This window comes from Rhinolophus ferrumequinum, chromosome 12, assembly GCF_004115265.2.
Source record: "Rhinolophus ferrumequinum isolate MPI-CBG mRhiFer1 chromosome 12, mRhiFer1_v1.p, whole genome shotgun sequence".
Taxonomy (NCBI): domain Eukaryota; kingdom Metazoa; phylum Chordata; class Mammalia; order Chiroptera; family Rhinolophidae; genus Rhinolophus; species Rhinolophus ferrumequinum.
The window spans coordinates 31,686,337-31,699,651 of record NC_046295.1 but is presented as its reverse complement, the minus strand read 5'-3'; the positions used below and the strand labels follow the sequence as shown (position 1 = coordinate 31,699,651).

The 13,315-nt window shown below is 40.9% G+C and overlaps 2 protein-coding genes across 2 annotated transcripts in view; one reads left to right on the top strand and one right to left on the bottom strand.

Annotated features, from left to right (window-relative positions):
- Positions 1 to 7,131, bottom strand: part of SPATA6L (spermatogenesis associated 6 like) — a 51,781-nt gene extending 44,650 nt beyond the window's left edge. The window contains 2 exon segments of the mRNA XM_033124038.1: positions 2,765 to 2,902; positions 6,978 to 7,131. Of these exon segments, the coding sequence (XP_032979929.1) occupies positions 2,765 to 2,902; positions 6,978 to 7,016 (177 nt within the window). The 5' untranslated portion in view covers positions 7,017 to 7,131.
- Positions 3,101 to 6,025, top strand: PLPP6 (phospholipid phosphatase 6). The gene has a single exon (XM_033124039.1). It carries the CDS (start codon positions 3,210 to 3,212, stop codon positions 4,092 to 4,094), a length of 885 nt encoding a protein of 294 aa, XP_032979930.1. The 5' UTR covers positions 3,101 to 3,209; the 3' UTR covers positions 4,095 to 6,025.
- Positions 7,132 to 13,315: the final 6,184 nt, after the last annotated feature.

Here is a 13,315-nt window from a genome sequence, read left to right as displayed (position 1 = left end):
ATAGATACTCATAAAATGTTCTTAACTGAATGAATGACTTCTCTTGCCAAGGAATTGATTGTCCTAAAGAGGAGCATAAATAAAAATTCTACCTACGAGGTCAGACAACTAAGTTCGCGAACTCATCCTAGAAAAAGTGCTCCATACCTCTGCTGAATATCACTACGGTCACCTTCGAAGTACTCCCCTTGGGAAGCTATGCACAGATAATAGCGCCTGGTCCACCCTTCAAAGCAATTTTGGAACTCTTTTTCCAGAATGGCCATCAGAGCTGTCGTCGTATTACCCTTGATGTCCTCAGTGTAATCAAAATGTCTTCCTTTATCTTCGGGTAAAGAAAGAAGTCATTGGGGGCCAGGTCAGGTGAGTAGGGAGGGTGATCCAATACAGTTATTTGTTTACTGGCTAAAAACTCCCTCACAGACAGTGCCCTGTGAGCTGCTGCTGCATTGTCGTGATACAAGAGCCATCAATTGTTGGCAAAAAGTTCAGGTCGTCTAACTTTTTCACACAGCCTTTTCAGCACTTCCAAATAGTAAACCTGGCTAGCTGTTTGTCCAGTTGGTACAAATTCATAATGAATAATCCCTCTGATATCAAAAAAAAAAAAAGATTAGCAACAGTGTTGCAACAAGTTTGCAAACTTAATTGTCCGACCTTGTATGCGAAACACAAAAGAAAAGCTAATTGCTAGTAGCTATACTTCCACAGAATTCAAAAATAACTAGACAGAGAGCCTCACAAGTTTTAACTGTATCAGGAAGCAAAAGAAATACATTGTGATACCTATATAACCATTGTCAAATCTGCAAATTTTGTCCTTGAGATAAAAAGGGCCTGGAATAGGACTGAAATAAAATACTACATCCTTCTTCCTGAATTCTAGAACTCTGTAAAAAACAAAAAAAAATTCAGCAGAATTTGATTTCAGGCATTAAAGTTCTGATTTAAATTGTGTTTAAACTTAAGAATGGTTAAAATCTGCTCTTGACCCAAAGCCAGGTCTATTTTAACTACAAAAATGGAGACTGTTCCCTGTAATTTCTGTCTTACTGACTCGAATTTATCAAGCAAATGAGGGTGATTTTTTTTCCCCTAAACTACTTCAGTAATTGCATCCCTTCACTTCATCCATGTTTGAGGATTTTCTCAAGTATGATTTTGGGGAGTAAGTGACCAGCATGAACTGCTAAAACACAATGGCTCATACATTCTTCATGAGTAATTTCTTGTTTACCAAAATGCTTTAGATCATTCAATTCTGAATTACACAGAAGGTCCAAGGAGAAAATGTTTTTCACTACTTGCTGCAAGTATTTGCAGCTAGAGAATGGAACAGATACAACAAAGCTGGAGCCAACGGGAAGAAAGCTGGAATGCGAACTCAAACAGCTCACACAAGAAGGCCATTTTCAAAATTTAAAATAAAACATTTAATTTCACTGTATAAAATGAAAAATGGTCCATGACATGTTTAACTAATAATCTCAAATGCAAAGCTTTGCGACAGAGCAGTAGTGGCATCTAGAATGTGACCCTGAGGCTCGCTGTCCTGTTCTACAAGTCAGGGAGTTTGGACCAGATGACCTCCAAGGTCACTTACAGACTTATCATTCTGTGCTTCTATGATTTTGTATACTTGGGCTTCTTATAAAAATATATATATTTTTAATTTTCTATAGAAGCAAATTTAAAATTGGCAAAACTAATAAGGAAATTCTTAGAGAGAAAATAGACTGGATTTTTTACTACCCACTTTTTACCACTACCAACATCTAAATGGTAGAAGCAGTCTCCTTTGGATTCTGACTGTATGTTCCAAAGTAATCTCCATTTATTCCTCTCCTCTCTTTTCCAACCAGCTTGGTAGACTTTAGCTAAATTAACAGACTGTGATTTATAAAAATATTACTTGCAACTCTAGCCCTCTAGAAAATCAATCCTATTTCCTCTCCCATTCTCAGGTGGAAACATTTTCCGGGCACAACTACCCACAGTTTTACAAGTGATAGGTTTTACTGGGGAGACTTCCCATACTCATCCCCTCCCCAAAAGAACCACCTCAGTGATATTGACTGGGGCAAAGTCATCACTTATCAAGGTTCAAAGAATCAGACTGATTCTATCTCCAAATTCCAAAACAAAAACTTCAAAAGAATTGTCAGTGATTGAGTAGTAATGAAACTAATATTCTAAAGTGGGAAGAAGGGTGGTAATGTTTTGACTATTTATATCATGATCATATTTATTGGAATGAAATCTAGTTTTAGTACTGTAGCTAAATAAACCAGGTATGACCTAAGAGAACTCAGTAAATCTGCAGAGCCTTATTTTGTTACAGGATTTAACTAATTTGCTTATAGTTTTTCATGACTTTTCGGAGTCTAAAATAGTTTGTTTCTAAGGTCTGCTAGTTTGATAATCAATGTCACAAATGTAATGCAGCTGCCTCTGACACCTCCAAGAACATTCAGAAAATGCTCTCCCTGCTCCAGTTAAGAAACCACCATGGGAGTTCCCAGAATAGAAAACATGAGACCAAGGTATTTAGCACTAGGTTGACAGGACTTGGCTCAGACCTGGGCTACAAAAGCAAGTCCTCTAAATACGGTTTTGTACTGTGCTGCGGTGCCTCCAAGTAATTTTGTTAAAGAAACTTACAAAACAACTTTGTTAGAACTGTGCTCATTAGAAGGACCACTGAATGATGTTCACACAGCAAAATTCAAATTGCTCCACTTAGCAGTGAAAAAGCCAAGATCACCTTTTCAAATCTCATTCTCTGCTGAATCATAATAGGGAACACTGAGGGAAAGCAGTCTGTCTCCTGGTACTGATTCAGGAGGTAAACCCCGAGGTACACATCTTGCTTGTCTGGAAGGAACACCCCTGGGCAAGAAATCTTAAAAACAAGGTTGAGAGAGAGAGAAATTTGTTTTGTTTTCTAAATGGGGCTCTATTTTCCCGAAACAATAGACAATGTCAAATTTCCCCCCCTCACCTGCACCTCCCCAAACACCCTCCCTTCTCCTTCTTCCACAAATTGGAAATCCAATTTCATCCCACATCTCCGCCAGGTGTCACAATCGTCCCTCGCGGCTTCCTCTCCCCGCCCCTCCAGGATGGCAGTGCGGAAGCGGAAGAGGCTGCAGGACCGCGGAGCCTGTTTTTAAGCCGACCGGGTCCTGGGGTCCGGGCCGCCAGCCGCAATGCCGAGCCCCCGGAGGAACGTCGAGGGACGCCCCCTGGGAACCTCCGCTTCAAGCAGCAGCAGCAGCCCCGGTAGCCCGGCCCATGGCGGCGGCGGCGGCAGCAGGTTTGAGTTCCAGTCCCTGCTCAGCAGCCGCGCGCCGGTCGCGGATCCCACCTGCGCCCGGCTGCGCGCGTCTGAGAGCCCCGTGCACCGCCGCGGCTCCTTCCCCCTGACGGGAGCGGGCCCCTCGCAGGCGCCACCGCCCCCGCTGCCCGAGGAGGACCGCATGGACCTGAACCCGTCCTTCTTGGGCATCGCCCTGCGCTCCCTGCTGGCCATTGACCTGTGGCTGTCCAAGAAGCTGGGGGTGTGCGCGGGGGAGAGTTCGTCCTGGGGCAGCGTGCGGCCACTTATGAAGCTGCTGGAGATCTCAGGACACGGCATCCCCTGGCTGCTGGGCACCCTCTACTGCCTGTCCAGGAGCGACAGCTGGGCCGGGCGCGAGGTGCTGATGAACCTGCTTTTCGCCCTGCTGTTGGACGTGCTGCTGGTGGCCCTGCTCAAGGGGCTGGTCCGCAGGCGCCGCCCGGCACACAACCAGATGGACATGTTTGTCACCCTCTCGGTGGACAAGTACTCCTTCCCCTCAGGCCATGCCACCAGGGCCGCCCTGGTGTCGCGGTTTATCTTGAACCACCTGGTGCTGGCCATTCCACTAAGGGTGCTGGTGGTCCTGTGGGCCTTCATCTTGGGCCTCTCCAGGGTCATGCTGGGGCGGCACAATGTCACCGACGTGGCATTTGGCTTTTTTCAGGGCTACATGCAGTACAGCATCGTGGACTATTGCTGGCTTTCACCGCACAATGCTCCAGTCCTCTTTGTACTGTGGAACCAACAATAACACCATCTCATTCGTTATGGCTCCAGGAGATCTGAAGGTGTCCACGTGAGATAATGCCAACAAACCAGCAGCCATCACGCTTGTCCCTCTTAGGACATTTCAGGCTTCCTTTGGGATTTCAGGGGTCCTGCCACCTTGATGGGTTGCTAGGCTGGAGTACATGCTGGCCATTGCTGATCACAGCCATATTACAGAAAGCAAAAATCCCTCCATTACATATTTACTCAACAACTGTTTATATCTCCAGGACAACTGCAAAGAAATCAAGCTGGGGTGATTATAATGTTGCTGTTTTTTTAAAAGTTGAAATCAGTAAATTTGTATTTTGTAGTAATCCTGTAAGTCAACATATCACTTGTAAATTGAACTTTGAAAAAGAAGCATAATCTTCATTCTGTAAATATACATGCAGAAAAGCCACGTACTAATCCTAGTTCTTTTCCTAAGGTAGACTTTAAACAGTTATTTAAGAGTCTAAGACATAGGTTTTTCTAATTTACCCTGATGATCTGTTGCCACAGCTGGGGAAATTTCCTCTTATTCCTGATTTTCTTGGTAAGCTTTTTTAGTTTATTGTCTCTTCCATCTTTGCAGACTGGGTAGTGAGAAGAGAGGTTGTAGTACATGTCTCTCTCCTTTCCTACTACCTCCTCAGAAGATCTTTAAATTTACATTTATTTCCCACTACTCTCTAATATTGTCTTTTAGCATTCAGAGAACAAGCCAAGAACTTAAAGAAGAAACATTTAAAGATAGACATATCTATAATCTGCATAGAAAAGATTGGATTACATGGCTTAATTATGTTGAGAACCAACAGCATGGCATGAGAGAAGGCAGAAAAGCTAAACTGCTGAGGAGGTCAGAGGAAGTGAGAGATTGGGGGTAGGCCAACCACGTACTATGTCAGTGGACCAGGGTAGCGAGAGATAGGGCCCTGCTGCCCATCATTTCTACTGAATAAAGAAAAACGTTCCTCTACTGAGGTAATAAAATGGGAAAATAATGCGTAAACTTTTTCATATGTACAAGGATGACCTTGTATATTAGTTTTTCTTACGGAATTCTGTTTCCCTGTTTACACTTTATTTAGATAACAGTATTTAATTTGAAATTCATCAGTGGAGTCTGCTGCTATACCAGGCACAAGGTATAAATAACTCCTAAATTTCCGTTTACAATGACCTTTACATTTAAAGCATTTTATCCACGGTGCCTCCCGTAATCACTAGACCAAAGACCACCAAATGTAGGAAAGTCTGAAAAGGTATATGCTTTAAATGCTGCTCTACCTGAAAATACGAACCTTTAAATTACCTGTAGAATTGGTGTCTTCAAAAATCTTAATGACCAATTATTTTGACATTTATAAATAGAAAGGATTATGGCCTTTGATCTGTCATATAGTGGTACACGTAGGAATCTGGAGAATGGCTATGAAGATTGGGTGGAAACATGAACTCTGTGAGTGTGAGAGGCACAATGAAAGAAGAATAGCTACACTTCAAAATAAAATAAAATCATTTGCTTTCCCACAACATCCTGAACACAGACTACCTCTCACTTGCTGAATCAGAAACTGTGAAGCTGTAAGTGGTTTGCTTTATTGTTTAATCTTAGAAAGATCCCTCATTTTAACTGCAGTAATATTCAGGCCAGATATTTGGAAGCATGATATTTCCTCTTGCAGTGTCCACAAGTCTGAATACTAGCTCAAAATTAGGCTTACCTTCTGGTTCCTGGTTATACTTCTGGAATTCCCTGTCTTAATTGCTGGGGCCTGAGTTGGCTGGCTTTTAAAGCACAGATCAATTCACCCTGTTTTTGAAGCATCCTAAGTACTGTAAAGTAGAAAACTGATTTCACGTTAATTGTATACTGAGGAATGCCTTTAGAAATCAAAATAAAATTAACCAATAATGAAAGAAGTGAGATGGAAAGTTTTTTAATTCTTGCCTTGATGAGGAAGAAGACTGATTTATTACTCAACTTCTCAAGAATTCCTTCACCTTACTGCACAACTTTCAGAGTTCGCAATTGATATAGCCTAGTTCTATTTGCTGTCAAAGTGGGACAAATCCAGTAAGTTCTCTGTATTTCGTAGCTGCATGTATGATAAAACCACACCATTTGTCACTTGTATGGAGGCTAACCAGATTTTCCATAGCCATAACCTGTTGGCATTTGTGCTTGTAAGCATGGCCAGGAGAGAAGCCCCTATAGCTTGGAGGCGAAGCTCCATGGCAGTCTGTCACTAACAACAATGGAAGGATTGGAAAATGGAAGCTGAGCTAAGAGGAATGACTGACCCCAAACAGGAACAATGAGTCACTCTGCCACAGCATCTCACTTAAGGAGGATTCAGTGTATAATTATAAAACAGTTGTTGATCGATTGATTTCCCTTTTGGAATTAGCAAGCCAGAGCCATTTCTAGGAGAAATAGCTTAGATAATATTTGGCTGGTTCATAGAGGTGGAAAATTATTAGAAAGTGATACGACTTTTTGAAATTAAATTCTTCCCTGGTTATTTAAGGGAGGGTTTTTTTTAAAAAAACGTCTTCCAAATCTTTATCCTGGAAATAAAATCCTTCTCGACTTAATGCAGGGTTATTTTAAAAGAACAGAAAAATTCAGGATAAAGCTAAGAAACAAGTTGGCTTTGGGGGTAAAAGCTGTGGGAAGAGGTTGAGCTGAAATAAAGGTTAGGAAGTCCGGGAAGACCAGTGTAGAAAATCTTAGGGACGGTATGATTAGTTCCAAAAGATAATGATGTATGTGTGCTGAGGTGGGGAGGGGGTGGTGGAAATGACCCGAGACCATTTAAGAACCCTGAGGAGTCTGATTTGAGGCAAGGAGTGGGGAAGTTCGTAGGTCTCTTACCGCCCGGATCTGCAGCTCCACTACCACCTCCAGAGGCATGGTTCCCTGCGTGGGTATAAGGACCCTGTAATGAAAAAAAATCCTTTCGTGCTGAGCCTTGAACCGATTTTCCTTAATATAGCTCAATCCCTGGAGCAAATGACTCCAGTAGGTTCCCCAGGCCCTCACCCCCTCCTACCCCCATCTGTCCCCCCCCTGCTCAGGTCCCTCCCACCCGGACGGGTCTCACACAACTGAAGCTGGAGCTAAGGCTTCCAGAAGGCGGTAGCGTCGCGTTGCCATGGACACTCAAATGCTCAACCTTCCACCCTAGAATGCGAGCGAGGTCCCGGGTGCAGACGTGCGCGCCCCCAGTGCCCCACTGGGAACACTCAGTCCCGACGTCTGCTTCCCAGGCTGTACGTTAGTGGGCGAGAATGACCCAGTACTGAGGTGGTAGCCGGACCGCGAGATGCTAAGAGCCCTAGTTTCCTTTCCACCAACTCTTTCCATCACCTCTCTTTATGGTGCCAATCACTATGTTAAAATGTTTACAGTGTCCATTCTAAAAGTGGAATGTGATCATAGTTCCATTATAATTTTAGTGCGACCCATTTTTAGTAGTTATAGGACCCCTCCCCCCAAGCCCTGGGAATTTCTGTAACATTCCAATTAATATGATAGCCTGTCCCTAAAGGTACTCTCTTGCTTATAAAGTCTTATGTTCTCATGTTTGGTTTGGAAAACATAGCCACTGTCAATAACAAAAATTAAACGTGTGTTAATTAGAAATACATAAATAATTCTTAAAGAGACTTAGAAGATATCCAGTTTTAGCCAAAATAGAAATATATTTGTCAGTCTCTCTTTTCTGGGGCTTAGTTAACCTAAGGCAAGCACTGAATTACATTATCTCCCAATGGGTAGTTAATGTAGTTGCCAAAGCCAGGTTACACTGCAAAAACCCTCAGAGCTGGTAGGCAGAGCAAGAGTTCTTAACCCATAGGGAAAAATTGATTTTTCCCCCAATCACTATATTTAATAGATAAAAAGGAAGGAAGGGAGGAAGTAGTGGCTACTTCTAGCCAATCGGAAAAATCTGGTAGGGCCAATTCTGTCTCTTAAAAAAAATTTTATTGTGATGAGTCACTTAGTACTAATACAGCAGTACCTCAGTTTTCGAACGTCTCCGTTGACGAACATTTCAGTTTACGAACACCGTAAATTTTATGGATCTATGATATCATTAGATAATAAAATTCATGCTAAATTTGCAGTTTTAGGAGTTGATTTTAAAGGTCTGGAACGGATTAAAGCATTTTGCATTACTTTCTATGGGGAAACTGCGCCTCGGTTTTCGAACATTTTAGAACTTGAATGGTCTTCCGGAACGGATTACATTTGAAAACCTAGGTACCACTGTATTTTGCATTGGATTTATGCAATTGCAAAATGCAAGTGCAGAAAGATGTGAGAATGAGGTATTTATTTAGGTAACTGGAGTTCCTTTCCATGGAAGGGAAAAACTCAGTGTGAGGAAGGAGGGTATATTGTGTCCTTACACAATCCTTGTGTACCAAGAGGTACACAAGTGGGTGCTTGGCTCCCTACTGTATCCAGAGCACTAATGTGTCAGCTCACAACAGCTTGCTGGCACCCAGACCCGTACAGTGATATATGGGGAAAGGACCCGTGTTGACCTTCACAAGTAACTCACCAACACCAAGGGTAAGATATCAAGGAGAGTGACAACCAAAACAGACTAAAAAAATAAGATCAGAGACATAATGGAAGGGAAGAATTGACTTATATTAAGAAGCTGCGAAGTGCTAGGCATATTGCATATGCTAATTCATTTCATGCCCACAATAACCTCTCTTTGAAGCAGATGCTCTTATCCCTATTTTACAGATGCAGAATCTGAGGCCACAAAGCCTTTCGCCCACGGCCACACAGCTGAAGGGAAGCAGCCACACTTGAATCCAGGTGTACCTTGCCATATCACTGCCCCTGCAACACAGACATCCTAGAGACACAATGTCAAATCCTGTGCTCTCCCTAGCCTTAACTGGACTCTCCTTGCCTAACTGAACTCTCCTGGATATAACTGGACTCTCCTTGTTTGGCACCTAGAGCACAGCCCTCTTCTGGTTTCCCTCCAATTCTTTAGCCATTCTTTCTCTGTCTCTATTCATCCTCTTCTACCTGTCTAAGCAATGTTTCTTGGTCCTTGCCTTTCCTCACTCTATACCCATTACCTAAGTTGTCACCCACTGCATGTGCCCATTAGCACAGGTACACTGATTTACATATCCCACCTATGGCCACTCTCTCTGACAAGGTGAAATCTCACTATTATACATAAGATATAAATATAAATTAACTAAAACTAAATAAAATTTAAAATTCAGTTCCTCACTCACACTAGTCACATTGAAAGTGCCCAATAGCCACATGTGGCTAGTAGCTACTGTATTGGGTAGTGCAAGTAGAATACTTCCATCATCACAGAAACTTCTGTTGAGCAGTGTTGCTATAGGGCTAACTTCACTTAAAGGAAATATGGAGGATAGAAAAACGTATTAGTGACACCACAAAGAAGCAAACAGACATATCTAGAACATAGGACATTCTATAGGACAACTGACCCAATTAGTCTGCAACAAGTCAATGACATTGAAAAGCAAAGGAAGGGTGAAGGGGAAACACTCTAGATGAAAAGATACTTAAGAGACCCGGCCACCAAATCTAATATGTGGACTTTGTTGGAACCCTGATTCAAAGAAACCAACTTAACTAGAATATTTGAGACTCCGAGGAAAATTTGATTATGGTTTGAATATTAGATAATACCAAGCAAGTAATTTTGATAGGTATGACCATATCCTTGTGTTTATGTAAGGCAAATAACAATATTGTTTAGAAATACACATTAAGGTATGTAGTAGAAATGATCTAATATCTAAAATTTTGTTTTCAAATACTCCAGAAAATGAATAAAAGGAATGGATAAAGCAAATGTAGCAAAATCATGATAATTGATCTGAGTGACAGATATATGGGGTTTACCATAATTCTATGCGTTTGTGTATTTAAAAATATTCATAATAACAACTTAAAAATTTTTAACACATACTTAAGTCATAAGAGTAATCATATCTTTATGGGGACCTCCTTCTGTCCTATAATAACCCATCAAGAGGATTGCTGGTGGCATCACTACGAAATTCCCTTCAATAGAAGTCTTACATACATTTAAAGAGCAAAATATGGTGGATCTATTCATCTGAAATGCAGATGACGTAAGAAAATTATTATGGTACATAATACTTGACAAGTAATTCATTGGGAAACCCACTTAAGGAAAAAAGAAGCACTGTATTACAAGAATAGTGGTCTCTCTGCATGAATGTCCAAATAGGAGCTGGCAATTTGAGTAGTGTTTCTTTAAGTATATATACTTCTCGAGAATTTTCTCCAAGTAGCAGGAATGCTTCCAAGGAAGGAATTAAATTGCTACTGAACAGCTTTTAACAATCTTTAAGTCATTTGGGATCTGGGCCCACACACGGAATGTATTTCACAAACTTTATTTGAGTTCACGTGTCAAAGTCATATGTTACTCTTTGGCTTCTGCTTTGACTCACTGAGATTTGCAGGCTCCATACTTACTTAGCAATACCACACAAACCCTTCCAAAAGGGCTGCCCTTGGGCATTCTGGACTATATAGTCCATATATTTCCATTTTAAGGTAATTTCTATTCAGGAAAAACTAATTTGCTCTTTTAAGTTTCAGCTGGTTAGTTCTATGTCCATGGGAGTACTAGGCCAATTATGACCCAAAGCAATTTCCAAGGAATTATATTTATGCAATATAAGAAAGTAGAAAATAGTATGATTTAGTTCCAAGGCTTGTAAAAAGTGTCCACTGTGCCTGGGCACAGGATTTAGAAATAGCTAAAGTCAGCAATAGCTAAGATGAGGCTACTTCTGATATTATTAATATCCACCCTTTCTTCTCATACCAAAATATACCCATTTCCATCCTGGTTTTACCTTTTTCTGTCTGTATTTAATCCTACACCTTTCCTTTTATCCTTGTTTCCATGCATTAGTTCCCTATTTATCTATTCGGCATGTATTTATTGAGTACCTACTATGTGCAAGGTACCGTTCTGGACAATGGAGGTATACAAGGGTGAACAAGAAACAATCTATGCTCTTGTAGACCTTACATTCTAGTGCAGGAAGAAATACAATAAATAAGTGAACATAAATAATAATAGTATGGCAAATGCTAGGAAGGAAATATCCAGGGGGTGAGATAGGTTACAGGTTGGAGAAGGAATAAGAACCTAATCTAGACCCAATGGGCAGGTCAGCCTCTCTAATGGTATAACATTTGATCTAAGATCTAAAAAGAAAAGCATGACCACTAGCACGACTTTTAAAAGAACTAAGAGAAAAGAGAGCCAGACAAAGGGAGCAACGAATGTAAAGGGCCATGGGTCAGGAAAGAAATTGGTATGTTTGAGGAACTGAAAGGAGGCTAATGAGCATACTAAGAGAGACCTGGGAAGGCAGTAGAGGAGGTTGAGATGACACCCAAGAGTTAGGCTGGCACTAGGTATCACAAGAACTTAAACAATTATAGCAGACGATGTGATTTGAGTACCTAATATCACAATAAGGTCTTCTTCCTTGCTAATGGAACCCCAGTTTTGCTTGGATGGCAATGCATCTAGATCCAGGGAATGAATCATAATTACCTAAGCCTGTTCTGGCCGATGATATATACGGTAACATCACTGGAAATTTCTGAGAAATATTTTAAAGTAATTTAAAGTAACTTGTAATAGACGTCACTTTAATATAATGTAATAGACGTCACTTTAAATGAAAGCTACTAGTGAATAAAACTGGTTTTGCCTCCTCTCCTTTGTGCTTTAGCTGCTGTCCTATTTTCTTCTGTGGCTTTCACTCATAAGCTCAAAAGGTTTAGGCACCGTGCTTTTCAACTTTTATTTGTAATTAATTATTAAGGTATAACATACATGCATTGGAAAATATTCAAACAGCATAATACAGGAAAGGTACGAATGGAAAGTAAAGATGCTCAGAACCTTTCCTCATAGCCTTACCCACCAGGGGTAATCATTAACATTTCTTGTCTACTCCCCAGGAGGTTTCCATATACATGTGCATATACGTGTATACACACACACGCGCGCGCACGTTTTTACACAAATTGGATCATTCTCTTTCTCCATAAATATGCACACACACAAAATTAATTTTGCAACTTTTTTTTTAACTCAACACATTTTGGAGATATTTCTGTATCAGCACATTTATATCTATTTTACTCTTTTTAAAGACTGATTAACATCCCACTGTATTAATAAACCATAATTCATTTAAGTTTCTCTATTGACGGGCAATTAGTTTCATTTTTTTTGTTGGTTTTTTGCCACAAAAAAATGCTGCAGTAAACATCTTTGTTGATAAATCATTGCATAATGGTGCAAAAATAACTGCTGCATAATTTCCTGGTAGTGAAACTGCTGAATCAAAGCACCTAATTCTCTGATACTCAAAGTGCCCCTCCCAAAAAGTTACACAAACGACATTGTCTCCAACCGCATTTCCTCACATTTTGTCAACACTCAGTATTGAATAACTTCAAAAGTCTGCCAATCCATTTCCTCACATCTTGTCAACACTCAGTACTGAATAACTTCAAAAGTCTGCCAAATAAGACTGAAAAAATGGCGTCTTGTTTTTAGGACTCTTTGAAGACAGCAATACCTGATTGTTAAACGCGCACGATTTGAAGTCAGATTCCCTTGGCTAATCATAGTTCTTCCCCTTAGTATGTGTGACCTTGGCATGTTGGGTCTATTTCTTCTTCTACAAAGGGGGACAGAGAACAAATATTTCGGATTAAACGAGATATGTAGAACTATATGAAGCCCTCCCTGTACGTTCGCTATTGGTACTCGTCTTAATTTTTTAAATTGGTGCTTGGCCCAATTCTTCATCTTTGGCGTCCTCCTCTTAGCCAAGTTCTGTAGTGTTCTTGTTGCTTGTAACTCGAAATGACAGGGAAGTTGGCTTTGCTTTTCAAAATTCTCCCTTCTTCCCTCCCAACCCCGCTTCAGAAATACTGGCTTACAGTATCAATGCACAGCAATGAGTTGCAGTTTTTAAACAAGTGGACACTTGGTCTGAGCACCACCACTACTATTTACAGCGTAGGGAACACTAGACAACAAGTATTCAATACTACACGACCCGTAGTGCCGTTAGGGTAAGTCGGCAGCGTTGAAAGCCTTCAGAGAACGGAGTTTTAAAAGA

Coding starts and splice junctions, on each gene's coding strand:
- PLPP6 (XM_033124039.1), top strand. CDS start 3,210: ATGCCGAGCCCCCGGAGGAACGTCGAGGGACGCCCCCTGGGAACCTCC.